Source organism: Desmodus rotundus, chromosome 5 (genome assembly GCF_022682495.2).
Source record: "Desmodus rotundus isolate HL8 chromosome 5, HLdesRot8A.1, whole genome shotgun sequence".
Taxonomy (NCBI): domain Eukaryota; kingdom Metazoa; phylum Chordata; class Mammalia; order Chiroptera; family Phyllostomidae; genus Desmodus; species Desmodus rotundus.
The window spans coordinates 139449365-139474980 of record NC_071391.1 but is presented as its reverse complement, the minus strand read 5'-3'; the positions used below and the strand labels follow the sequence as shown (position 1 = coordinate 139474980).

General features: G+C 47.8%; 1 protein-coding gene across 4 annotated transcripts; it reads right to left on the bottom strand.

Moving 5' to 3' along the window:
* Nucleotides 1–970: 970 nt before the first annotated feature.
* On the bottom strand, nucleotides 971–25582 carry CEP68 (centrosomal protein 68). Of its 4 annotated transcripts, none has more exons than XM_045189372.3 (8): nucleotides 25498–25571; nucleotides 23288–23405; nucleotides 15437–15826; nucleotides 12358–13866; nucleotides 10792–10914; nucleotides 8487–8583; nucleotides 4894–5066; nucleotides 971–4118 (listed from the first exon to the last, which is right to left on the bottom strand). In XM_045189372.3, exons 3-8 carry the CDS (start codon nucleotides 15782–15784, stop codon nucleotides 4095–4097), a joined length of 2274 nt encoding a protein of 757 aa, XP_045045307.2. In that variant the 5' UTR covers nucleotides 15785–15826; nucleotides 23288–23405; nucleotides 25498–25571; the 3' UTR covers nucleotides 971–4094. The 4 variants fall into 4 exon arrangements, with proteins under 4 accessions (XP_045045307.2, XP_045045308.2, XP_024408482.2 ...); XM_045189373.3 differs by lacking the exon at nucleotides 25498–25571 and adding an exon at nucleotides 25434–25483; XM_024552714.4 differs by lacking the exon at nucleotides 23288–23405 and having other exon boundaries at nucleotides 25498–25582.
* Between the last annotated feature and the right edge of the window lie 34 nt (nucleotides 25583–25616).

The window sequence follows — 25616 nt, the reverse complement described above, 5'->3', positions numbered from 1 at the left end:
TCGGGCAGGTATTTAACCAAGCTTAGTGGTTCAGGAAGATTAAACTATGGAAAACAAGTTTAGGATGTGTGCTATCTAGCCTGTTGTCTCTGTTCCTTCTCTGAACCATCTGAAATGGCTTAATAAATTAATACTTTGTTAATTCTTTCCTGTGGTAAAGGTAGAAAGCATCACCTTTCCTAACTGGCAAGTGATCAGACTAACGCATGTGCTAATATTTCTTCATGCTCTGAGTCAGATGTTGACTGTTTTATCCTCCACAATTGTATAACTTAGGTTGGAGGAGAATTGAAGCATTAAAGTTGAAAGCAGGAAAAACTTACTGTTTGATTGCCCTAATTTTAGAAATTATACCCCTAAAAATTAACTGAAAATACAAATGCTGGATGGGAATGATAAATGAGAAAAATGTATTTATTTGAGTGGAATTTTGCACATGAGAATTTTGTTAAATAGGACCTTAAAGATTCTAGAGTTTGTTTTTATTGTGGGAAACACATCTTTTGCTAACACTGGCATTTTAGGGTGATAGAAATCAAAAACTGTTTCCTTGTGGTTGCAGCAGCCACCAAAATACTTAGGGGCTTGGGATGTGGTTGTTGGCAACACATTTTATGGTGGGGTCTTGAATTCAATGATTAAATTTAAATTAAAAACAAGCCAAAAATTATAAGTTTTTTTTTAATTTTCACTAAACAGGCAATTGAAAATACATGGTACAAAAATAAGTGATAAGATTATTGTAAAATGAAATTGACAGAATAAATATTCAGTTTAATTTTCCATCTATGAGAATTTCACAATAAAAATCACAGTTTACTTTGTATTATAGATGTGCTTGTTGGATCTATTCATCCTCAAATAAGGCAACTGAACTCAAGTTACTTACCAAATAGTAATTATCTGGGTGAAGATTCCTTAAAATGCTTCAAAAGGTTTTTTTACTTTACAATACAATATAAAGGGGGAAAGAATCCAGAAACTATGTTCTAAAGTAGGTAAATGATACAAATGTTAGACAGTGTGATGGCATGCACTTTAAACAGCAAGTTGTTCAAACTGTCAGGTTCTCGGTGAGTTAGTAAAAAACATTACATGGATTTATTGTAAGCTGTAAGCGTATTTACATACTTAGTTTTGAAAATTCTAGCATTCTTTCCCCCGTGACAGTCAAGGCTGGGGGCTCACTGCATTGCCTTGCTTTTATGAATATGCCAATAAATAGTCTTGAGAAAAATATATTCCTATTCCTACCCCCATTTCAAGCTACTATGGGCTTTAACAATATGATCACTTAATAAAGGGAAACTTATCACTTGTCATATTGTAAATGTAAATGGCTGCTATAAATTAGCTTACATTAAGAGTAAGTTAAGCCGAAGCAGTTTAGTCTCTGGGAAATCCTTGCGGAATGAGCCATTCTGGTATGAGCAGTGACTTGCTATTCTTGGGCCTTTGACTGCATTTTCCTTCAGCATACATACGTGCTGCCATTGCAGCACATTTCATATCAACCCTTCTCTCTATGCCTCAAAACAGCTGTGTTGACATTCTCCAATTTGCACTTTAGCCACGAAGGTGCTACAAGAACCCAGATCTTGAAACTGCCAATACGGCTTAGTATTGAAACTTCCCGGTGGACTTCAATTCTACTTATTTAAAGGGACTACTAGGAAATTGCAGGTAAAGTTGGAATTTCATTACCACACTTCCGTCACTGTAGACCACTAGTGCTGGCCAGCCAGACTACTTGAATCAATGTGGCCATGTTTGCTCATGGAAATGCTGCTTCCTAGGCTGAAAGGTTCAGCTTCAGTTTTAAGGGAGGTCTTCAACTTTCTGTATGTAGCACTGCTGAAGATGAAATTAGCAGCTGTGCTGATATTCTTCCATGGCATTCACAGCTAAGTCCAGAATAAGCACCTCATTTCGAAGGAGATGAACAAAAACCTTGAGTTCATCTCTGTATAAAGTAGTACTTTCTTGGGAAATGGGCTCCTTTGAAATAAAACACTGAAAATTCCTGTCATTACACTTACTAGGTAGAATGGGAATAGAATGGCGAATGGCATATGCAGCATTCAATTACTGTAACATCGGCCAGTTTGTTTCTATAGAGTTGTCAACTTCAGTTTTTCTTTGCTAAGGGATAGAGACTTACTTTCATGCCTATCAAATACTAGTAGATAACTGGATTTAACTCCTGCTATCCTATAACATACTCAGTGGAAAGGCATGTACCACTTTATAGCCCCATCAGAGAAGGTGAAGTATGTCCATTTTATAACAGGCTATTAGACATAACTGCCTTTTTAACCAATTCTAGGCTGTTATGAATATTTTACATTTACAATTATTTGCCAAGGAGGTGTTTTGTCTATTTAAAGTCCATGTATGGAACCAAGGTTTAAAGATGGAAAATCACAACACAGGCAAAATCTGAATATACAGTTTAATTCTGATCATGCCCTTAAGCATTATGGTAAATGATATACCATAGCAGCAGTAGGCACTTGAAATACTGAATTTTATATAATTTTCCAGTGACTATGAAGTCTAAGAAATTCTAAAGTAGAAACATTTAGTAGGACCTTAGTTCATATGGAGGTGAGTGGGATGGTATATGTGGCTCAGTTGGAGCTGCGTTCCAGAGACTGAACTGTGGTGGGTTTGATCCCTGGTTGGGGCGGGCGCAAAAACAACCAATTGATGTTTCTCTTTCATACTGATGGTGTTTCCCCTCTCTCAAAGCAGTGGGGGGAAAAAATAGCCCTCTGGTGAGAATTAAAAAAAAAAAATTATGTGGCTCAACCTCCAAAACTAAAGTGTTAAACTTCTTTTACAGGAAGTAACTTGGTCTTAAATGTTTTGTTGAGGGGAAATCAGAGGTCTGCTTATGAGAGTGACTGTTTCAAAACCACCTTCTTTTAGTTCAAGATAACTTGCTTAGCTCTTTATAAACTTAGAAGATAACTCCTTTTTTAAGCACCTTCCTCAAATGAGAACCTGGAAGGAGTTTGAAAAAAGATCTTTAAGGGCTTATCTCATATATTTAAGTCTTACTAACTTACTATCATACTAAAAGTATATGGGGCAAAATGTGCTTTCCTCCTTCCATGTTCATTCATGGCTCAGTAGAAACTAAGTGATTTTTGGTTTTGCAGAATCTGTGGTTACTCCAGCAATAGGTGATCATTTTGCTTTAAAAAGCCATAAAATTGATGCTTTCAGTGGTTGATCTGTAGATTTATTTCTATGAAGGTACTTAGGTCAACTCCCAAGCAACAAAAAATTTCCTTGTTTTCCTTCATTATTGACAGCCTTGGATAGTCCATGGCCTTCCCTTCCCTGACCTTGGACTTACTCTTCCACACCAGAGCAGGAATGAAGGGGTGCCTCCTCCTAGAGGTATCCCTTACAGTGGGTCGTTAGTCCACAGCCTAGCTGAAGCTCAACAGCAGCTCCCGAAGTCCCTGCTCATTTTCCTTTAAGACATTTAGGCAGAGGCACGGACCCCTAAGTCCTGAAGATGACAGAAGGTACTGACAGCCCAGACTGATTTGTAGAGGTTCCAGTCGTTCAGAGCCTTCTAAGAATTTGGTGAGTTAAAGTTTCTTCTAAAAATCCTCAAAGAGAGATTTATAAACGTAAGCTTCAGTTTACTGAAAGACCCAAGTTCCTGGCCAACCACTCACTTTTTTTCAGTCTCTTAGGTCCTTCTCCTGTATGCCTGAGAGTAACTCAGTATTTGGTACCTTCTTTAAATGATCTCAGCACGTGGACTAGTTTAAGAGCACTGTCTGCTCTTTTTAACTGGATAGAGAAGGGAGGAAAGATGAATAAGCCTATGAGCATTATTTTATCAAAATCAGCTAAGCCGCATGCTCTTTGTAGAGAAGCACCAAAGGAATACCTTAGTTTGGAAGGATTCATTTTAAATAAAAACGGTAACTCAGTAGCCCCTTACTTTAGGGAAGAGAGAGGCATTTTAAAGCTAGTACATTGGAGTTAAGTTTCCTCCCTAACAACAACATTAAATGGCTCTTGCTAGGACTTCCTGAAAGTTTCCCACCAGCCAGGTTTGGGGAGGCAGATTACATCTCTGCCTGAGAAGATGCCTGAAAGAGAAGGGAAGCATTTGTTAGGGGGAGAATGCTGCAGAGGAAGACATGACAACAAATACCAACCTGCACTCATTTAGAATTAAAGTGACTCACTCAAATTTCTTGGATAGAAATATATGGACTCCCTGCTCTTGACATACCTGAGTTTTACGCTCTACCATTCTTTTGTCTATAGTGAATTCTAACCTGGAAGATCTGAGTTAAGTACATTTTGTTTGGAGAGGCAATTTCAGAGAGAGCGTGGTCCAGTTATCCCCCAAAGTGGGCACCAACCCCCACGCTCTCTCACTTCCTCTTTCCTATCATGTCCTGTACGACTTTTCCAGAGATCAGAAGACAGCTGCACTCTTAGTCCCCTAGCTCTTTGTGGGAAAGGAAAGTATGGGGAATTACCAGTAACTATGTCTCTAGGCACTGGGTGCTGTCAGTAGTTGCTTGGAGATGGAGTACCAAATGAGTTGGGTGATAGATGTACACAACAAAAAAGCAGGTTTAAGTTAAGTTTTACTGGGGACATGGGACATCCTAGTCCTCAGCAGGCAGAACAGAATGCACCACAGGGAACCTTGATCACCACAGGAAGACCCCCAAGCTTTTGCCCGGCAATGGCAGCATCTCTCCTGTTCAGTATCGGTTTTCTCCTAACATCTCGTTTAATAGCTCTTGGCTCCAGCCTCTAAGAAACAGCCAAATGTTAGAGCAAGAGCTCTGACCCCTAATCCAGCACTGGGGTCTGAGGACAAAGGTTCCCTTGGGTTATTCTACTTACCAGGCTAATCCCAGTCACATCGGCACCCCTGTGTGCCACCAGTGTGTTGTCAGAGATGAGGGTGCAACCAGCCAGCATGTCCACAGAGGCTAATATAATGTCATACAAGTGATCTGCGTGGCTCTCCAGCTCGCGGGGCTGCTTTGCGATTCTCCCAAGAACATCCTGTAACACTAACAAACGAGGTTTTAAAGCAATTAAGCCAAAAAAATCATGCAAGAGAAAATACAAGGGTGTAGCATTTCACACAAAATAGGAACACAGCAACAGTTTCGTAATGTCTGCTCTTAACAGTGACCCTCCAGGAAATGCTATTGCACTGGTAGATATGGTAACTCCTGCCTGAATCTGAGAATTCCACCGGCTCCAGTCTGGAATTACGTAATTCACAGAGAGGCAGAGACACGGCCTGACTTTCAGAGATAAGATTCAGGGCACACCCAGATCTTGGGGGGCAGAAGGCTTAAATGAAATAAAACACACCCAGATTAGGGTCCTGCTACCAGGTCCTATCAGCCGGGGAGCTGTCATTTAGCATGTGTACAGGTAGTCGGGTAACATTTGAGAATGCTTGTGAACCCTTTTTTGGGTGTTCTAAATGAACAGGCTTCAAAAGAAAATTATATAAAAGCCGGCAAAGACAAGATTGTTAGTAAGGCCAAAATTCCCTCCTACAGGGTAGGCTAGGTTCAGAGTGCATCCCACACAGCAGGCTTGTTTTTTTTTTTTTTTCTTAAAAACTTTGTCCTTTGTTAAACACAAAGGCCACTTTGGTTTCCTGTGCCTTTATCAGCTGTGTTAACACTCTCCCTAGTTTCCTGCCACAGCTGCAACATCTGCCAGCAGCAGAATGGAAAGCGGAAGCTGTGTATCTACAGAGGATGCTGATGGGTGGTGGGTGGAAGCATGGGCTGGCTGTATTGCGATCAGCCCCGAGGGGAGCCTTGTTGGTACTCCGGGCAAAGTACTGTCCTGACAACTCACCAGAACTGTAAGCGCAAGGCCAGGGTGCACAGTCCAGCGTGCCTGTGAGGGCACCTGGGATGGGCTCTCCTCCATGTTCACCTGACCGTTATCAGTCCTGCCTGCTGGCAGTGAAATTCAGGGATCTTTATTTTTGAACTTTTATTTTAGAATGTTAGATGTTTGGTTGAAAGTAAGTAAAAGGAAAGCTGGGAATGCAAATAAAATCATTTTTCCCAGTGATATTTTTATGTTTTAATTTTACAGGGGCCTGGTTCAGCTGGATGCACATAGATTCCAGCCATTTGATAATGAGTTTGGGTGTGAGATTTTCAACTCACACACTAAAATGCAGGGAAAACCTGCCAGATTTCCATGGGGAGGCCTTTGGCAGCAGTCTGAGATCGGCATGTTTTGGAGGGGGAGTTAACTTAGCTTCCGGCCCTGAGGCTATACTGTGGCAGAGGAGAAAGCAGGCTCAGGGAGGAGCGGCTGTGCTGGGGCTCTGCAGACTCTGACAGCATGCCCGGGAGAGAAGAGGCACGCACCTAGGCGCCAGGACCCCGTGAGTATCATGGGGAACTTGCGGTTTTCACCAAACAGTAGATTTCCTGATTATGCCAAACAGGGTGTGGAGGGGCCGTGTGTCAATCTGAAAGAGCCTGGATGTGTGTTTGAAAACCACAGAAACCCCAAAAGCCTCTTATTTTGGCAGTAAAATACCTGTAGACTCCTTTGAGAGAAAGGCAAAGTGGGATGTTTTTATTACGAATTAAGCACTGCCCTGACTGGTGTGGCTCACTTGGTTGGGTGTCGCCCAGCAAAGCGAAAGGTCGCCAGTTTGATTCCTGGTCAGGGCACATGTCTGGGTTGTGGGTTTGGTCCCCAGGTGGGGTGTGTGCAAGACGCAACCAATCAATATTTCTCTCACACATTGAAGTTTCTCTCCTTCCCTTCCCCTCTCGCTCATAAATACATACATACAAATTAAGCACTGAAATTTAAGCTGAACTGATTTTTAAATGGTCAAAGAACCCATAGCTTTTAAGAGGCCCATTGTTACTTGTGGCCTCTGGGAAGAGTTTCCTGGTATTGAGCTGCTTTCCTTCCCGCCCAGGCCCCTGCACCTCCAGACACTGACAACAGCAGGGGAGCCAGCCAGCATATGGGGCTGGAGCCAGGCTGCTAGTCCTTGTGTGACCCAAGGCAAATTCGCCACTCTGCTACGGGGGGAGTAACAGGAGTATCCATCTTACAGGGCTGTGATGAACTGAAAAGAAGTCTTGTGTCAACTGCTTCAGCAGTGTCTGGCACACAATGTTCAGTAAGATACCGGTGTAATTACAGGTAGCAAGGAGCTCGGCATACTGAGTTTCTGCCCCAATCAAAACCAAAACCAAAAAAACGCTAGTGCGAGAGAACACGAGAAGAGCCAAATCAAAAGCCTCCCAAAGGCAGGGGGTTGCAGAAGTCTCATATACGCCCTGGATAAGTGCTGCCCCTTGGGAAATCCCTGCGGTGGCTCCATGGCTCATTCAGGCCCCAACCCTGGTGATTTTTCTTCCCAGGGGACATTTGGCGATGTCTGGGGGTATTTTAGGTTGTCATCACTGGGGAGGGGGTGCTACTAGCATCAAATGGGTAGAGGCCAGGCATGCTATTCAACATCCTACCACACACAGATAACTACCCTCACAACAAAGATTATGTGGTCCAAAATGTCACAGTGCTTAAGGTTGAGGCTCTTCCATACCACCTCCCTAGTGTGTACCTGCCTGCTACTTCTGGTCAGGAAAGTGCAACCTCACTGCCCCTCAAGCCTGCAGGTCCTGCTCAGCTTTGCTTAATGCTATTTGGTTCTAGCATAAAACTCCATCTCCACCTTTGAGGCACAATATAGATAGGCTTTTTTAGCACTTGGATATTCAATCTTATAGGAAATCACGGGCTGCTTTGAGGGGTCCATCACTTACACTGCTTTACCCTACCATTCTCTTAGCTCATCTTCCATATCCTGTCTCCCCCCAACAAGGGTAACATGACCATAAATCCTTGCACCATTCATGCTTTAATGCATTCTTAAAGGCTTGTGGTTTTCACATTTTCCTGTGGTGGAAATCCACCCTACAAAACGGGCTTGAGCTCAGTTTGTGCACCATTGTCCACCCTGTCCCCTCCTATCACTTCACTTCTTCCTTCAGTCTGTTCCCTCAGCATAGATCGACAACTCTTAAATTGTGACTCTTCACCAGAGCAAATGACAAAAGGGATTCAGCCTGTGCTGGGAAAGGAGGGGATGCCCTGAGGGCTCCCCACTGTGAATGCCCTAGCCAAAAACCAAGCACAGCTGGATTAAAACCAGCATTCCCACCCAGCACACCACCAGGAAAAGACAAGAGCAGAAGCAAGAGTGTCATTCTTAAAGCTTGACACTTTACTTCTTCACGGCTTACCTCTATGACTGTAACTGCTTCATGGTGTGGTCTGGGGCAGTAGTGATGTGAGGGCTGCTGACAGTGGGTACCTATGGGAGGGGCTCTGGCACTACTGGCTCCTTACCAGTGAGTGAGTGTGGATCCCTGGACCTGCTGTTGACAGGCTGGCTGCGTTCAGAGTCTCAAGCAACTCACCTGGGGTGTTCTCCAACAGGCACTGAAGAAGAATCTCCCCTTTCTTTAAGACATTCTCTGTCAGGGACTGGTGTTCATCTATATCTTTCTTAAGTTGCTTAAAAGTGTATCAGAAAAGAAGGAAAAAGCTTTGTTATTATTGTTTTATTAGTTATTCAAAATGATCCCTTGTAGGGTAGCTTGATTCCCCTCTAACCTGGAAGGTGAACCCACTGGTTTTTAGGCTTCTCCAAGTAAACAGTGTAAAAGTTTAACTTCACCTCTTTTGAGCCCAAGGTACATAGGGTCAATCCTTCCTCCTCCCCAGTTTAACAAAAAAAAGTTTTGTTTGTCTTGGTGGAGCCTGGCTTAGCAACAGCTGGAGCCAGGGCTTGCTTCCTGTCTCACCCCTCATAGCTGGGTTCTCTTTAAAGTCACAAGGCAACAGGATTCTCAAACAGTTTTCTGTTCTAGTGGAACTAGCAAGTAAGAGCCACAAGACATGCTGTTATCCTGACCACAAGGACTGCTGTGCCCTCCCTAACTGTCCTGTCCATGTGGCCCTTAGGCCTTGGGGAAGGCATCAGGGAAGCTGTCATTCTCCTAAGCAGCTCATCTGTTTTTCTCACAGGTACCAAGCCTTGTAGTTGACTTTTATTAATGTCCCTTTAGCTAAAAAGGATAAAGTCAAATTCGTGACCATTCTTTAGTACAGGGTGCAGAACTTAGTTCACATTCTGAAGTTATAATTTTACTCTTGGATTTATTATATTCCTGTGTTCAGCCCTACTACCTATGCTTATATGCTGCCACAAACTGACTGTGATAAGACAAAATGTATGAGACAGAGTCACAGTTAAAACATATGGGTACATACCCACACTCAGGCTTATATTAAGTATCTCAGCATGGGTCAAGGTAGCTCATACATATGCATGAGCCACGCACCATTCTGTGTGGGGAAGGGGTTGACAGTGTGGTCCCACAGTTGTATGGGTGACACACGAGGGCTAGGCTTCACTGACCTGCAGGGGTAACTCACAGCTCAGATCTCAGCTCTACCCACAAAGCAAGAGAGTTGCTTCTGGTTAGTCTGGAAGTTGAGGCACTGGATAGAATGAGGGACACAGAAGAGGGAATGGAGTTTTACTTGGCCTGCTCTGATGGGGGCAGGGCTGAGGCGCTCTGGAAGGGCCACCCAGGTAAATCTTACAAGGGCAGTTTCCTCTCCCAATGATGGTGCTGCCCCTGGGCCTCTTGGGGGTGGACCCTGCACACGGAGGACCCTCATAGTCAGTCAGTCTCAGTGTACTCTGGGCAAGAAATTCTCTACACAGCAGGAAACAGCAATCTCACTAATGTAGGGCAGCTGGCCCACCCAGGTGAGCCCCCTCCCTTAAATTTTACTTGGCTCCAAGTTGGAAAACAAAGGTCCTCCATCCTGCTTGGGTGTGGTGGGAGCTCCAGGCTCATCCCAACCTAGTGTGGCCCTTGGCTCAGTCACTTGTAAATCACACCCTCTTCTGTTAAAGGTGCAGGATTAGATTGTAATGTGGGAGCAATTCACAGAACTGTCCCAGAGAACCCTTTCTGGACTCAGACCACAAATACCCCTGCTCCTTCACTAGACGTCATAAAGGTTTGGCCAACCAGACATGCTGCAAGCCATGGATAGTTCAGTCAAGGTTAATGTTATGTTTAGGGTAACTGAATAATTTATCATCCAATTCAGAACACTTCTGGGAATGAAGGGGGACCTACTGATAATTATGCCAGAATAGCAGGCACAAACTGTCACCCTAAATATACTCGGTCTAAAGTTGTAACCAGCGCCACAATTAAAGAGATTTTAGAACTGTGTGTGATGGAAATGCTCCGTCCGCACTGTTCAACGTGGTAGCCACTAGGCGAGTGTGATGACTGAGCACTTGGAATGTGACTAGTGCAACTGAGATCCGAATTTTCGATTGTACTTAAACAGCCATGTGTGCCTAGCGACTCCCTATTAGTGCAGATCTATGTTTAATCAATCCCTAAGACATTTGGAAAATTACACCGGAAATGACCTGTAAGTATTTTTGATTCAGGATAAATACTATTACTGCGTTCTCCAAACTCTATTTGGCCTACAGAATAACTGATACATCTTAGTTTTTCAGCATTAAGAATTTGAAAAGGACCTATGATTAGATTCTAGGTAACACAGTCAACTGAGCCACATGCTAAGCATCAGTTATTTGAGCTAAATCACTTGATCACCTTGTAATCAAGTAATGTAGCCATCCCTCTTGTGAGTGAACGGCCAAGAGCCAGGACCACGCATTACCCGGTAAAGCTGCAGAGACGACTTGAGACCTGTAAGACTGGACTTGGGCGGAGTCAAGTGGTCAGTAACGTCTGCCACGCTATACAGCCAGTGGATCAGCTCTTCTAGCTGACAGCAAAAGGTCTGTGTAGACAAATAAAAGACACACGCTGTTTACATTTCCAAGAGGTTAAAAACATCCAGGGGATTCCGAGATACGGACTGTGTACCTTCCCAGGGCATTCCTTCACTTGAGGCTTTAGTCTCCTTTCTCCTCCCCTGCCTGTCCCCACCCCATGATTCCAGATCTCTGCCAGGGCAATAGCAACAGCCCCAGCTTGGTTCTGCCTCCCCTCAGCCCAATGCGACACCAAAAATGAGTCTGAGAAAGGCCAGCCCTGCACGGGGAACGGAGCAGAGAAGGTGAGGCAGGGATGGGGAACGGCCCAGCCCCAGGACCCAGTTCTTGGGTCAGCACCACTGCTAACTATCAGACTGTTTCTGGGAAAACTGTGGACATAAGATAAGTGACCGGTCAAGCCTAACCTGAATGTACGGCTGACAACTGACTTAAAGCTACGCGTCCCTTTTCCGCTTCCCCACTGCTCAAGGAGCAGGGCCCCTACACTCCGTGGGGAGCTGCGAGCCAAGCACTACACCTCACCATCTCTCAATCTTTTATCATAAAGGACAGTGCATGCTAACATTTGTCCTACCTGCTTCACAGCACAAATAAAACCATCCCCGGGACATCAGGAGCAGGCTAAAGCCCTCCTCGAGGGCTAGGAAACCACCTGTGGCAGCAGCTCAGGGGCCCACACAGGGCCCTGTGGCTGGCCGCCCTGCTGTGGTGAGATGCAGTATTCCCGCGCTCACCTTGGGGACTCTCCCCGTGTGCACGATGAGCCACATTTCTGAACATACCTGTGTCAGGGACTGCGTGAAGCCCTCAACGTGAATTATTTCATTTAATCCACACAACACCTGACATGGCACATCTCCATATTCTAGCAAAGGGGCAAACTTAAGAGACTGAGCTGAATTCCGAAGAGAGCAGTGCCGTGTGATTCACATTCACATCTGCCTGACGCTGACAACCCTGTTCCCGCCAGCAGTAGTAGTATGTATCTCCAGATACCTTGGGGGGTCCATAAACCTCTGCCGTTACACCACTTTATTAAAACCGAAGCTCCGAGAAGCCATGCAGTCGAGAGCACTTCCTTTTGTTTAGCTCAGTGTTTCCCAAAGGCATCTGAGCACAAACCTTTCTTGTGCAGAGGACCTCTTCATCTTCAAGGTCAAGAGCCTTGGGAAGCTGCCTGGGGTAGTGGTTAAGAGCTCAGGCTCCAGCCCTGCTAATTTTAAGTGGGCAGGTTGCCTAACTTCTTGTCAGCCATTTTCTCTAACTGTGAAATGAGAACAATAGTCCTCATGGAGTAGAGAGTTGTGAGGCTTAAACAGGATAAGGTACAGTAGTCCAGTGCCTGGCACACGAATGTGCTCAAAGTTGCTAAGTTTTATTATATTAGTGGACTGGGGCAAGAAATGAGATACCTCTCTGCAAAACCTCTTAAATGTTGAGTTTACCTTCACACACTGCATGAGTGAGTCTTTTCCTGCCTCTCTCCCTCTTCTGGGAGGCTGCCCTTTAGAATCTGGGTCCAGGACAACTGGCAAGGAGGAGTGTGTTCTCTGCAGTCTGGAGACTTCCAGCGCCTGGCTGCTCACCAGACTGCCGTCCCCTGCGGAGTCCCTCGCGTGGATGAAGGAGCGCAGCAAACAGTGGTTCTGCCCCTCAAGCTCCCCAGAGCCTCTGAGGGTAGTCCCAGAGGGAAGGTGGCTTTGGCTGCAGTCCGATGGGAAGGAAGCAGGCCCATCACTGTCCGACACACTCAGGGAGCTCTGCCCTTCGGCAGCTGCGGCTGGCAGGGTCACCAATGTGGGAACGGAACCTAGATATGAAACCAAGCTAGAAGCCTGTGTCAGCCGAGTGGGCAGGGCAAGGTACTCGTCGTCACTTTCCAGGTCCTCTTCTGCTTTCCATCCCGACTCCATGTAGGCAGGGCGCTGGATACCCTGGCTAGCTCCCTTCTCTCTTTCTGGCCTGGATGAGGGCCACCCTCTATCCCATGTCCTCAGCTGGGGAGGGCTTACCTTGAGGGGCTTGCCCATAGGCCGCCAGTTCTTCACACCCCTCAGGGCTGGCTCTCTACTCTTCCAAGGACTGCCCCTACTGCCCACGGCTCTGGGTGTAGATGCAAGCTGGCTACAAGATGCCAACCCGATGCTGCCCTGCTCCTGGGGTACTCCGGAGTGCCACCGTTTGAGGCTTGGCTCTTGGGGCCCAGAGAATGGCAGGGCTGTGGCCTCTGCTGGTGGGCAACTGTGGGAGACATCGGTGGGTGACTTCAGAGTGCTCGCTGGGGAGACAGAAAAGCTATCCAGGTCTACACCCGAGTCCTGCAGGACAGGGTCAGCCAGCACGTGGCTGTCAACATGCTTGGGGAGCCGAGGCCTGGGCCTAAGTGGGTAAGTATAGTCCAGCAGGTCTTCATACTCTTTATTTGGGTTCCAGTGAGGGGAGTGGCGGTCAGGGGAAGGGGGCAGGGAATCTGGCAGCACGCAGGCCCAGTACTCGGCTTGGAAGGACAGGTGACTCCTGCTCAGCCCAGGAGCATCACCCCCAGAGGACATAGGCTGTGGAGACCACTGGAGCTGAGGCCCTGGCCCCACCACAGAGGGAAGTGACTGGGGGCCAACCAGCTCCAGGGAGGAGGAGACCTTGGCAAGGGAGCAACCTTGAGGCTCTGCCTTCTCTTGGCAACCCTGGAAACTGCCACCAGGGGATGAGGCAGAGACACTGCAGCTGGAAAACTGAGGAGTGGCGGCACCTGGGCTCACCATGGACCTCCACTTTGACGAGAAAGGGAAACCTGAGATGTGAGGCTGTTGGCTGAGGTCCAGCACCGGAGGTGACTCAACTGGGGATGGATCATCTTCGGTATCCGCATCATGTCCTGAGCAAAGACCTGTGGCTTTGGGAATGGTTACAGTCTGAGGTAGCTCCCCTGAGGCAGAGAGACTGGTGTCCTCCATCTGCAATTATAAGAGGGAAGAAAAAACACTCAAGTGAAAGTAAGTGAACTAAATTTTTTTCTTAGATGACAATCCGGAAGTTGTCTTTGGGGAACCCAAATGATGTTCGGGGGAGGGCCTGACATGGATAGCCTGCTACCTGATTCAGGAGTCAGAGAGCTGCTGGTGGCAGCCCGGAGACTCAGCCTGCTCTGGAGCAGCCTGTCTTCCCCAAACTGATGCCACACTCAGTCCTTTCCAAAGGTCTTCCTCCACCGATACCCTGCCTGTGAGCAGAACTCAGAGCTGTCAGACTGAACACACTGCCTAACCTTTTGGAAGCATGTCCTGTGCACACGCAACCCTAACCATCCGTCACTGATGGGAGACACACCCAAACCCAGTCGCTCAGCTCGCATGCCAGTGGTAACTACACACCGGCAAAATCAGTCATTCACCTCGGCCTCTTCACTCTGAACTTTTCATCCGCCTGAGGGAGGCCGGTGGCACAGTGGTTAAAGGCCATGGGCTTCGGCACCAGAGAGACCTGGTGCCAACCCCTAACTGCCACCTTCCAGTGAAAGCGGTACTATTACTACCCGTTTCAATTCCCACACCTGTAAAATGGGGACAGTAACAGCGCCGCTTCCTCAGGACACGAGGAGTAAATGAGCTCGTGTGTGAAGGGCACAGGGTGAGAGCTCGACACACAGCAGGAGTCACAATAAGCACCGGACTCACATCATGAAAAAAGCCGGTAGGCTTATTGGCCTCCCGTCTCTCTGAAACTCTGACTCACAGGTTCCCTGAGCCCCCATGGCCCTGGCCCCCAGGCAGGTGGGCCCAGCTCCTGTTTTCTCCCACACAGGAGCAGCATGCAGCAGCCAAGGCCACAATGACCCTGAAGAGATCAAAGCCATTCCCATGAAAGGTCTGGGCAAGCAGAACAGAACAGGACATCAGAGCTGGGAGGGGCAGGTCATGCAAGTCACCTTCCCAATTACACAGAGGGCCTAGAAGATTCAGTGATTTGCCTGAGGTCACAGAGCCAGGCAGTTACCCTGCTGCACGCACCTGACTCCCACTAGGCGAGGCTGCGCTGCAGTCAGGGCGGCCTGAGAAACTCTCCTTGCCCAGCAACAGTGCTGCCCCCTGCAGGGGCTCCAGGCTTTGCCAGGTATCCTGGGTTTCTAGGGGATACAGTCTCAAAGCCCTCAGGAGACCACAGCCCTGGGCCCTCCTTCGCCAAGCCTCCTCTTAGGACCCCCCTGAGGCCTTCAGATCACCAAGTCAGATACAGAAAGGGCTCCCCCTTTCAGAGCTCTCCTGGCCTAGCCCTCTGGGTCTTGGCCAGAGCATCCCTGGTTCTCAGATCACCAATCTCTTAAGGAAGAGGAGATGCTATGGACAGAGTCCCCCGCTGGCCCCAAGGCCCAATTCTCCAGGTAAGCCTGTAACACAGAGATAACCCACCCAGGCTCCCCCAATGCCCTACCTTGTACAGGGACAGGGAGAGCATTTTAAGATGGTGACAAAACACTGGAATGCACTCTCAAAAGATAGCATTAGGTAAACCTGCAGTCCCATTTACCTTAGTAGCTACCTGACTTCCCACAGAATGCAGATCTCCAGTCCCCACACGGGCAGGAGGACGCAGGCAACTGAGAGCACGCTGAGATGCACCAGCCACTGGCTCCTTGCTGGTGTTGGTGGCCTGTGACTGGCAGGCTCCAGAGGGGCAACAGGTGGGGGCAGATAGGCCCTCTGCCCCCCACACAGGGGAGGCAGACTCTCCCTCAGCTTCTAGGCGTGGCAGCTGCTCCCCACTCACAGGCACAAGGATGTCCACCTCCTGTTTCCTGCAGCCCCACCTCCCACAAGCCGGGGCCTCGGTGTCCGCGGATGCCTCCACCTCTGCCTTTTCTTCTCCCAGTGCCATCGACACGCCCCTAGGTCAGGGCTCCCTGAAGCCTTCAGCTGCCTACAAAATGGGAAAGGGAGACAAAAAGACAAGATTTTCACCTCTGTGTCTAGGCAATCTTGCTCTTTAATGATTGAGAGAAACATTTTTTGGGGGGCAGGGGGGTGGGTCAAAGAGAAACAACCAAACAAACCATGCCTACTTCCTCAGGGAAGAACAAAGGTCTGGACCTCCAGCTTCTCCTCAGCACCAAACCCTTCCGAAGGGGAGGCAGGAGGACAACATTTGTCCTCCGCTTTATGTGGCCTGTACCAGCCCCAGCAGCAGGTGCCCGGGGGGTCGGTGCAGGTCCAAATCAGGTCAAGGCCTGGTCCTCACTGAAGTCACCTTTGTGTCCCTGTCCCTTCAGCCGAGCTCCACTGGGTAAGAGGCCTGGCCCGTGCCAGCCCAGCTGTGGCTCTGTTGTGAAAACGCGCCCATCAGCAGGCGGCTCTGGCCTGGCTCTGACCTCTCTGCTCCGAAGAGCAAGTCAGGGCTTGCCCAGGCCTCGCCTGAACCCAGGGTGCTCCCCACAGTGCCCACTCTGCCCTGCGGAGAAGGCAGGACCCTCTCAAAGCACAGAAGCCACGCTCCAGGTTGGGGGGGGAGAGAGAGATACGGGGCAGTCGGTGGGCAGGGAAGGAAGGAGGAACAATTTAAGAGGTAGATCTGAAAACAGGACCGTCGCACGAAGAGCTTCAGGAACAGAGGGAGAACCCCGTGGCCTAAGTGCGCAGGCGAGGGCTGCTCCTGAAGTACACTTGGTCAACTTCAAGGCTAAATATAAATAAAGCCTGGACACAAATAGCCTTGTTTCCCCAGAGACCAGGAGGTGAAGCCATGGCAAGCAGGAAGCAGCAGGAAGTGAGAAGGTGGAGGAGGCAGTGGACGTGGGCTCACCCTGCTCGGCTTGCACACGAGGAAACACAACTGGGTGAGGACAGCTACCCCAAGACCGCCCAAACAGGAGGTCCTGCCCTGCCTGGCTGGCTCCAGACCGACTCAGAGGCCACCCTGGAGAAGAGCACATGCTTCACATGTACTCTTACTTCTCACAACACCCCATGTGGCGGAAACTAATAGGAAAAACACACTTTTGGGGGACAATTTCAATTTAGGACTCAAATACAAGATGCACTGTAGATCAAGTACCCCCCCCCCCGCTCCTGTCCCTGTTTTTCCCTAAAACGAACCAGTGCACACAAGGCATCACGGCAGTGCCTGGCCCAGTGCCGGCTAATGCCATCGCTGTCACGGGGGCTGTGTGTCAGAATCAGTGTAACAAGTTACAAGGAACGAAGTCTAACAGAGGGAGGAAAAGTAGCCTATGTTTTTTACAAGAGCTAAGCAAAATATTTACTACTAGATACTCCCACAAAAACAGGCCAACCACCTCATCAATTTTGTGTTGCTCATCTCTTGGTACATATGCAGACAAACACAAAAATCTATTTCATCTTTCTCCCTTTTTACATAAAAACAGCAAACTAGTCCTGGCCAGTGTGGCGTGGTTGGTTAGAGCATTGTCCCACAAACTGGAAGGTCGCAGGTTTGATTCCCCGTCAGGGTACGTGCCTAGGTTGCAGGTTCGGTCCCCAGTTGGGGCACATACAAGAGGCAAATGATGAATGCCTCCCCCACCATTCCTCTCTCTCTAAAATTGATTAAGTGTGTCCTTGGGTAAGGATTTTTTTTTAAAAAAGCAAACTGTATAGGACACGTTACTCAGAACCTTGCTGCTTTTTCTTTTTAAACAAATTATCTTGGAGATCATTCCTTAACAATACAGAGAGAGCTTCCTCTTCCTTTGCATCACGGCCCAGTACTGCACTCCATGTAAGACTGCTCTCTCATTTATTTTACCAGTCCCTTAGCAGTAGGTATTTGGGTTATTTCCAATCTTTTGCTATTACAACGCTGTGATGAATCACCACAAACACACACCATCTGCACGCATGCTAGGAACCCCACAGCGCAAACAGCCAGGAAGGGTACCTGCAAGCGTGCTTCCGGTAGATGCTGCCTGGTGCCCATGAGGGAAATGAGGGAAGCAGCCCTTACCCTCACTTCACAGAGGGGAAATCAAGGCTCAGAGAGGTTCCAATCTAGACCCGTGTGACTCCAGAATCTAGGCTCTTTATGAAACAATTAGGGAACAAGTTACAAAACAGAGGTACACAAAGTAGAAGAGGGAAGAGACTAGAAGAGGGACAGAGACGAGTGACCAAGTCCTGCAGAGAGAGTTTCGTGGAGCTACACCCTCACCTTGTGGCTATTTAAGAAACTGCACATGAAAACACGGGCAAATTGTGTTTTCCCAACTGTGGGGATAAGCTGAGCCCATGAGCTAGAAAAATCAGGGTGACGGCTGAACTTAGTCTGTAGCCCCTAGTTTCTATTCCTTACTCCGTTCCTAAACTCTCTCACTGGCTGGTGCTGGGCCCTCAAGGGTGGCAGCTAGTCCCCCGTTCACTCCCCCACTCCTCTCTCCACTGAAGGTTGCGTCCTGAGTCAGGGCCAGAAGAAGACGATGTCGGGGCAAGAGATGGGTACAACAAATCATCTCTGTCTTTGTTTTGATAAGGTATTTTTTATGTCTTTTTAGATTTCATTACTCAAAATAGAAGATATCCACTTACCCCTGGAGGGGGGGTGAGCTAGAATTTTAAGCTATTCAGGAGACACCTCTGGGTAACTTTCAAGAATATATATAAACCTGAACTAGGTTAACAGTTTTGCCAGAGGCGCTTCAGCAACTAGGTAAAAGGGTATGAAATTCAATGACTTTGATGAAAATGGTACTTCTGAAAAGACAGATTATAGGTGGTTATTTTTTCTGTCCGGATAAGCAGTCCCTTCAAAATCTCACTCATCTACCTAACAAATCCTACTTTTTAGCCTGCGCTGTACAAGGGTTTTTTTTTGTTTTTTAAAGATTTTATTTATTTATTTTTAGGGAGAGGGGAAGGAAGTGGGAGAGGGAGAGAAACATTGGTCGGTTGCCTCTCACAAGTCCCCAGCCAGGAACCAGGCCTGTAGCCTAGGTATGTGACCCGACTAACCGGTGACCGCTGACACCCAACCCACTGAGCCACACCAGTCAGGGCTGTGCTATACAAGTATATTACGAGAACTAAGACAGATATATGTGAAAAAAATTTAAAAAGAATCCATGAGGGTTCACTGTAAATTGTGTACAAGATGCTACAGAATATAGAGAAAAGGGAGAAGTCAACTGGGGTAGAGACAATCAGGGAAAACTGCTGAAAGTAACGATTGCTGAAGACAGACCATTTTTAAAACATCAATCACGCTGGCCCTGGCTGGTGTGGCTCAGTTGGTTGGAGCGTCGTCCCATTCATCAAAAGGCTGGGGGTCCGATTCCCAGTCAGAGCACATACCTAGGTTGCGGGTTCAATCCCTGGCGGGGGCATGTATGAGAAGCAACCCACTGATGTTTCTCTCCTTCTCTCTCTCTCTCCAAAATCAATAAACATTTTTTTAAAAGATTTCATTTCTTTTTAGAGAGAGGGAAAGGAGGGAGAAAGTGGGAAAGAAACATCAATGTGTGGTTGCCTCTCGGTTGCCCCCCACTGGGGACCTGGCCTGTAACTTAGGCATCTGCCCTGACTGGGAATTGAACCAGCGACCCTTGGGTTCACAGGCTGGTGTTCAGTCCACTGAGCCACACCAGCCAGGGCAAAATCCATAAACATGTTTTAAAATTTTTTCTGAGCCATCAATCATGTTGAAGAAAACCATAGCCTAGAAAATGTGCAGGGTTTGGATTTCCGGGGCCCAACCCAGTCTGCACTTGCCAGGTAGACATCTTAATACAACATGAAGATCCAGCCCTCATTTCCAGATTCTACATTTTACACGTCATTCTTTCTAACCACCTGGGAATGAGGACAGAGGTGTGGGATTTTGCTTGCACCCTTCCAAGGAAAGACAGTTTACTCCTTTCCAAATCTCCAAATAGTCCACTCAGAATGATGAAAATGACTTGCTGGGATGGACGAACACTGTCCCAGGTTAGTAGCTTTAAACAACCTACTATGCTGCGTAGAGCTTCCCTGCTCTTTGATCACACATCTTACAGTGTACCTGGGGACTAGCAGCTCCGTGGTAGGCAGAGGCCTCAGTTGGCCTCCTAATAGGGAAGCACCAGTAAGTCTGACTGACTGCAGGCCTCAGAGCACAGACAATGAACAATGAATTCAGCCCTCCCACCTGAGAAACATCTGCACACACCGTATCTGCCCTCTCCTTGGCCAAAGAGACAGGCCACATAAGCTTCAGGATATTCTAGGGACCACTGCACTTAAAATTCTCCACTAGTTTCCAGGACTTACAGAAGCCGAATGACCTACCAGGTATAATTAGGAGTGATGCAGACTTGCTTGGCTTACTCCTGCCCTCCAGAGAAAATATGCTCACACATCACGTTTGTGGTAACACTAACTCCGCAGGCCTGGACACCTGACCCTCCCTGGTGTCTGCTGCACCACCCTCCTGCCACAGCTGCCAGGGCTTCCTCCCACTTGCTCCTGTCCCAGATGGAGAGAGGGCTGGGAATTGAGGCGGGGAAGGGGATGTTCCTCTCTTCACGAGACCATTCAAATATACAAATTACCAGGTAGAAAGCAATCCTCATATCAAAACAGGACTTGCCCAGGATTCTTGAAATCACGAGCTCCCTTTGAAACAATCTGATTTACACCAACTTTGTCTGGGAAGGGCCCGTCTCTGTGCCTACGCACACCAGCAGGCGCCTGTATAGCCAGAGCGAGGTGTGCTCGGCACAGCAAGCCCTACCAGTTCAGGACCAAAGCCCTGACACTCCTCGTTGTTTTTACAGGAGACCACAGGTGTAAGTGGCAAATGCCATGCACACACAGCGGCAGAATGTGACAGACAACCAGACAAAGAGGCTCTCAGTGCTGCTCTTTCTCTAAGAACAGGAAACTGCCCACAACAAGGAAAGGGGGAGGGGATGGGGTAGAACCCAGCACTGTAGGCTGCCTGAAGGCTTCTGGGGGAACTAGACTGATGGGAGAAGGGAGCTTAAAGGTGGGAACCCACCTTTGTGTGGGAGGCAGCATGCAAGGGGGTAAAGACATATGTGGGGGAAGCCAACAACAGGGGCAGTCACAAAAGGCCCAGACCGGCCTCAGAGGCGGGTGGATGCCAGCCATGCTGTGGCTGGAGGTTTGGATCCTCCAGTACCACCACCCCTTTTGTTTCCCCTATGGCTGCTTCCCCACCTTTTGTTCAAAGAAAGGTCCTCCAGGGCCCTGGGAGGAGCCACTGGGCCCCTCCAGATCTATGCAGTGGGAAGGTTGTTGCCAGGCTGCTCTTCCCTTCCTTCCCCCTCCCTCACTCTCTCAGCAGTTGGCTGGCTGACTGGGATCACCAGACAGCCTCAGCGCAGGGCCAATCTTCCAACTTGTCCTGAGAGGTCTTTGGGTGGCCTTTAAAGAAATGCAATGGCCACACCTACAAGGAATTTAGGACTGAGCTCCCAGCCACCTCTCCCTTCAACCTTAAGCTCTCGAGGCCTCCTCAGCAGTCAAAGAACAAGGATGTTGAGGAATGAACATGTCAGTCAACTGTACCCTCTGTTCCCACCAAAGGGCACCGCAGAAAAACAGCTTCCCTGGAACAAAAATTGCTCCTACTGTGTCAGGAAGCTGGCCCTGGGCCAGTTCTACAGGCCACCGCTTTACTGTACTGACAGTTCGCTGTGAGCCCTTCAGGCTGCACGTATGAAGAGTAAGAATCTTACTGATTCTCTCAAGAGATGCCATGAAGAATGTCACTCAAGTACCAAAACCTCTTAAGAGAACTCACGGGACAAGAATTCTCTAATCTCACTAAGAGAAAGAGCTGTTTCACTGAGCAGCCAGCTGGTTTTTACTTTATAGTTATTGGTAAAACTGATTTAAAAAAATTTCCTCTTTGCTTTGGTTGCTAGGAAGCCCAGGGCCAGATGTGTAGTACCACCCAAGCAAAATCTATAGGGCAAAAAGGCACTCATTTTTTGTACTGACCTTAGCCTGGACTTCTTTTCATTTACACTATCGGCCTCACTTGCTTTATTAAAAATCTTGTTACACTGGAAGGATCTTGGAACGATTCCTCAAATTATTTTTTGGAACAAAACAGAGGAAATGAGGGGAATAAAACAGAATAATAGAGGGGGAAAAGCTACTAAATCCAAGACTTCATCCCAATACTACAAGAAAACAAAACCTGTTTATTAGTACTTCTAAAAAGCTGGCCGCAAACCTGAGTTGGTCAGAGCACTGGTTCTGCTGCACCGTGGTTAGGGGTCCTGTCCCCGGTCAGGGCACACACAGGAATCAACCAATGAATGCACAGATGGGTGAAACAAGTCAACGTCCCTCTCAATCTCTCAAATCAATAACATAAAAAAAAAGTGTTTTAAAAGCAAATGCAGACACATATGTTAGTCCCTTTCTACTCAAAGTGTGGTCCACAGACCAGCAGCATCCACATCACTGTAGAGCTTGTTGGAAATACAGACTCTCGGGCCCTACCCCACAGCCTTGGAATCAGAGCCTGCACTTTAGCAAGATCTCCAGATGACTGGTAAGCACAATGTCTTAGAACCACCAGAGTCATAAGCCTGTTTTAGCACTGGGAAGCAGAACCATTTTGGCTTTACATGCATTCACTGAGTGCCTATCTTACTTACACCCACCACACAGAAGAAAATTTATCCTGTCCCTAACATCTTTCCAACAGGGCACTAGAAAAAGCTCACATCTTGTGGGAGATTTTTAATGGCTAATTACAGAATATCACGGCTGGATGGGAGTCCCCAGAAAGAACAACATTCCCTAGGAAGAATTCAAGATTCTTGGTGGCTACAGTAAAAGAAGAATTACAGATCAGAATTCTCTTGTAATGGTTACAAATGAGTTTTGTTTTGGAGACTCTATATTATTTAAGAGGAACTGACGTGCAAAGGGGACCTACACCTGGAAGGAAACGCATAACAGCCTGTTTCCTGCAACCAGAAAGTGGTACAGGAAAACCTGGAAGTGAGGCAATATCCCCTAGGCCTGGGGATATATTATCTGCCACCTCTAGGTCTGGCAAACAGGTCTAAAACCAACTGGAAGACTTCTTCCACTTTTCACAATGTTTATGAACAACTTCAAAGACAGGAACTGGTTTCTTCAGTAGACCAGATTTGTTATAAGAAGCCACTCCAGGTCCACCTCCACACGTTCTGCCTCTTTCCGGCTGAGCCAACCATCCTAAAATCTTTTTTTTGTTACCCACACCAGGCCCCATTTGATTTACTCCTCTGCTCATTTTAAGAGACCACGTTGTGAGTGTACCCAATACTACTATAATATTTGCCAAATGTTGTTTGGCACTTCATCAGTCTCTAGTGGGCAGTGAGACTAAAAGCGTGAAGAGCCTGTTTTCTATGGAATAGAGGCCTACCTTGGAGATACTGCGGGTTCGGTTCCAGACGATGGCAATAAAATGAGGGTGGCAATTAAGTGAGTTGTAATCTGTTTGCTTGAAGGGTCCTGCCTTCAATTTGTACAAAACACAACATCTGTAAAGCACAATAAAACGAGGTATGCCTGCATGTACTTTTACTGAGGGGCGATGGGGTGGGCTCTCAAAAGGTTTAAGCCGGGGTATCCAACCTTTTGGTGTCTCTGGGCCACAGTGGAAGAAGAACAGTTGTCTTGGGCCACACATTAAATACACAAACACTAATAAAAACTAATGAGCGAAAAAAAGGTTTTAAGTAAATTTATGATTTTTGTGTTGGGCCACATTCTTAGCCATCCTGGGCCCGTGGCACAGGTTGGACACCCCTGGTTGAGAGATTTTTTAAAAATCAAGAAAACACATAGGACTAAATGCAGACAGGTCCTGCAGGGTCAAGTACTATATAGATATTTAGTATTAGTGAGTCTATTCAAGTATCTGTTTATTTTTATCCTAACAACTGCTAACAGCTATGCTAAGCACTTTATGTCAGTATTTTATTTAACCCTCAAAACCCATGGAGTAGTACTATTATAATTCCTGTTTTACAGATGAGGAAAACTGAGGCACAGGGAAGTTTAATTACTTGTCTAGAGTTAGTAACATGGAAGAACTAAAGTCTGATTTGACTTGAAACCACAGTTCAACTGACTCCCTACCCTGTAAGAATAATTGGTCCGACAAGTTAAAAGAATTGAGTTTGCCCTGGCTGGTGTGGCTCAGTGGACTGAGCGCCCGCCTGGGAACCAAAGGGTCACTGGTTCAATTCCCAGTCAGGACACATGCCTGGGTTGCCAGCTGGGTCCTCAGCTGGGGGCCTGCTCTTACACATTGATGTATGTTTCTCTCTCTCTCTCTCTCCCTCCCTTCCCCTCTCTCTAAAAGTAAATAAATCTTAAGAAAAAAAAAGAATTAACGTTTTTGTTTTGTGAACTTTTTGGCTATGCTGCTGCTGTTTTTGTTTTCCTTAGGCTTTCGACAGTCACCGAGTTCCCAGCATTGTGCCAGGGGCTGGGGAAACCACAATACAGCAACAGAAGGTAGCCTAAAGAAAGGAGTGACTATTACTTGTGGGGTGGGGGGAGAGCTTTAAAAAGCTTCTCCAAAGAGGTGAGACTGAGTTCTTTGTTCCTCTGAGTTCTGCACTGCGTGGCCCAGGACTGGTTGATCCAACTGGTGGCTTCTACTTCTTTTAACCAAGCCCTAGAACCTTGATTTCTTGACTGGACACATTTTGTCATGCATTTTAACAACATTCTTCATACCCTAAATCTTGGAACTGATAGGATATTTATGAAAGCTAGCTACCTTCGGGCCACCTCCCTCCATTCTCCAATAAATTCCCAGTTAGGGCCAATGTGCTCTTGCAAGATTCCGCTCATTTTTATTACAAACAATACACCGAACTCAACCTAGTAATTATAAAGGGCCTGAAATAGGTTTTGGACATGTGCCCCCTGGGCTGCTTAGAGCTGTTCTAGTGAAGACAATTGGAAAGGGTGACCCTTCTGGGCATGAGTGGGATATCCTGCGTTTTCCCCTTGGCAGCCCTGAACAACTGCATTCAAGTGGAAAAGGAAGCATCATTCCGGTCCATCTTTCCAGTGGGAATGCCCCAGAGGTGGTAAGAGGATCTCTGCGTTAGCTTGGGTAGGACTCCCTAGCCCAGGGGCATCTGGGCCCCGACGTGGGAGCAGGGTAAACAGTCGAGGCCCTAAGAGTTAGTTCCCCCCAGACAGAAGCCCCCCAGAGGCGCGGCAGCGAGGATGCGTGGCCACGCGCACCCCCTCCGCCACACCTCGCCTCGCCGCAATCCCGGCCTCTCGCCTCCGCGTCCCACTGCCCTGCCGCGTTCCTCACCCGCCGATCCGTCTGCAAAATGGAGGCAAAGGCGCGGGGCGCCCCCATACCCAGAAAGCCATTGTGCCCTCCCAGGCAGGGGACGCCAGGCTGGGCGGCCTCCAGGCCTCCCCGACCCAGAGAGGCTGCAGGGCACAGGGGGCAGGGCTACGCGGGTGGGGAATGACTGGGCCACCGCCTCCAGAGCCCCGAAACTCCCAACCCCCACACGCGGGCCACTACCTACCGCGCCTCGAACTTTTCGGACACCCAAACCGGGCCCGCGACCCCAACAGCCGCACACACCGTACCTGAAATGGGCGTCCCAGGTGCCAAATGCGGCCCTCCAGCCGGAGCCCAAAAGCCCGGGGCGGAACCGAGCGCCGGTCACGCCCCTCGTACCCGTCGCGCCTCCGCGCGGAGGTCGTCT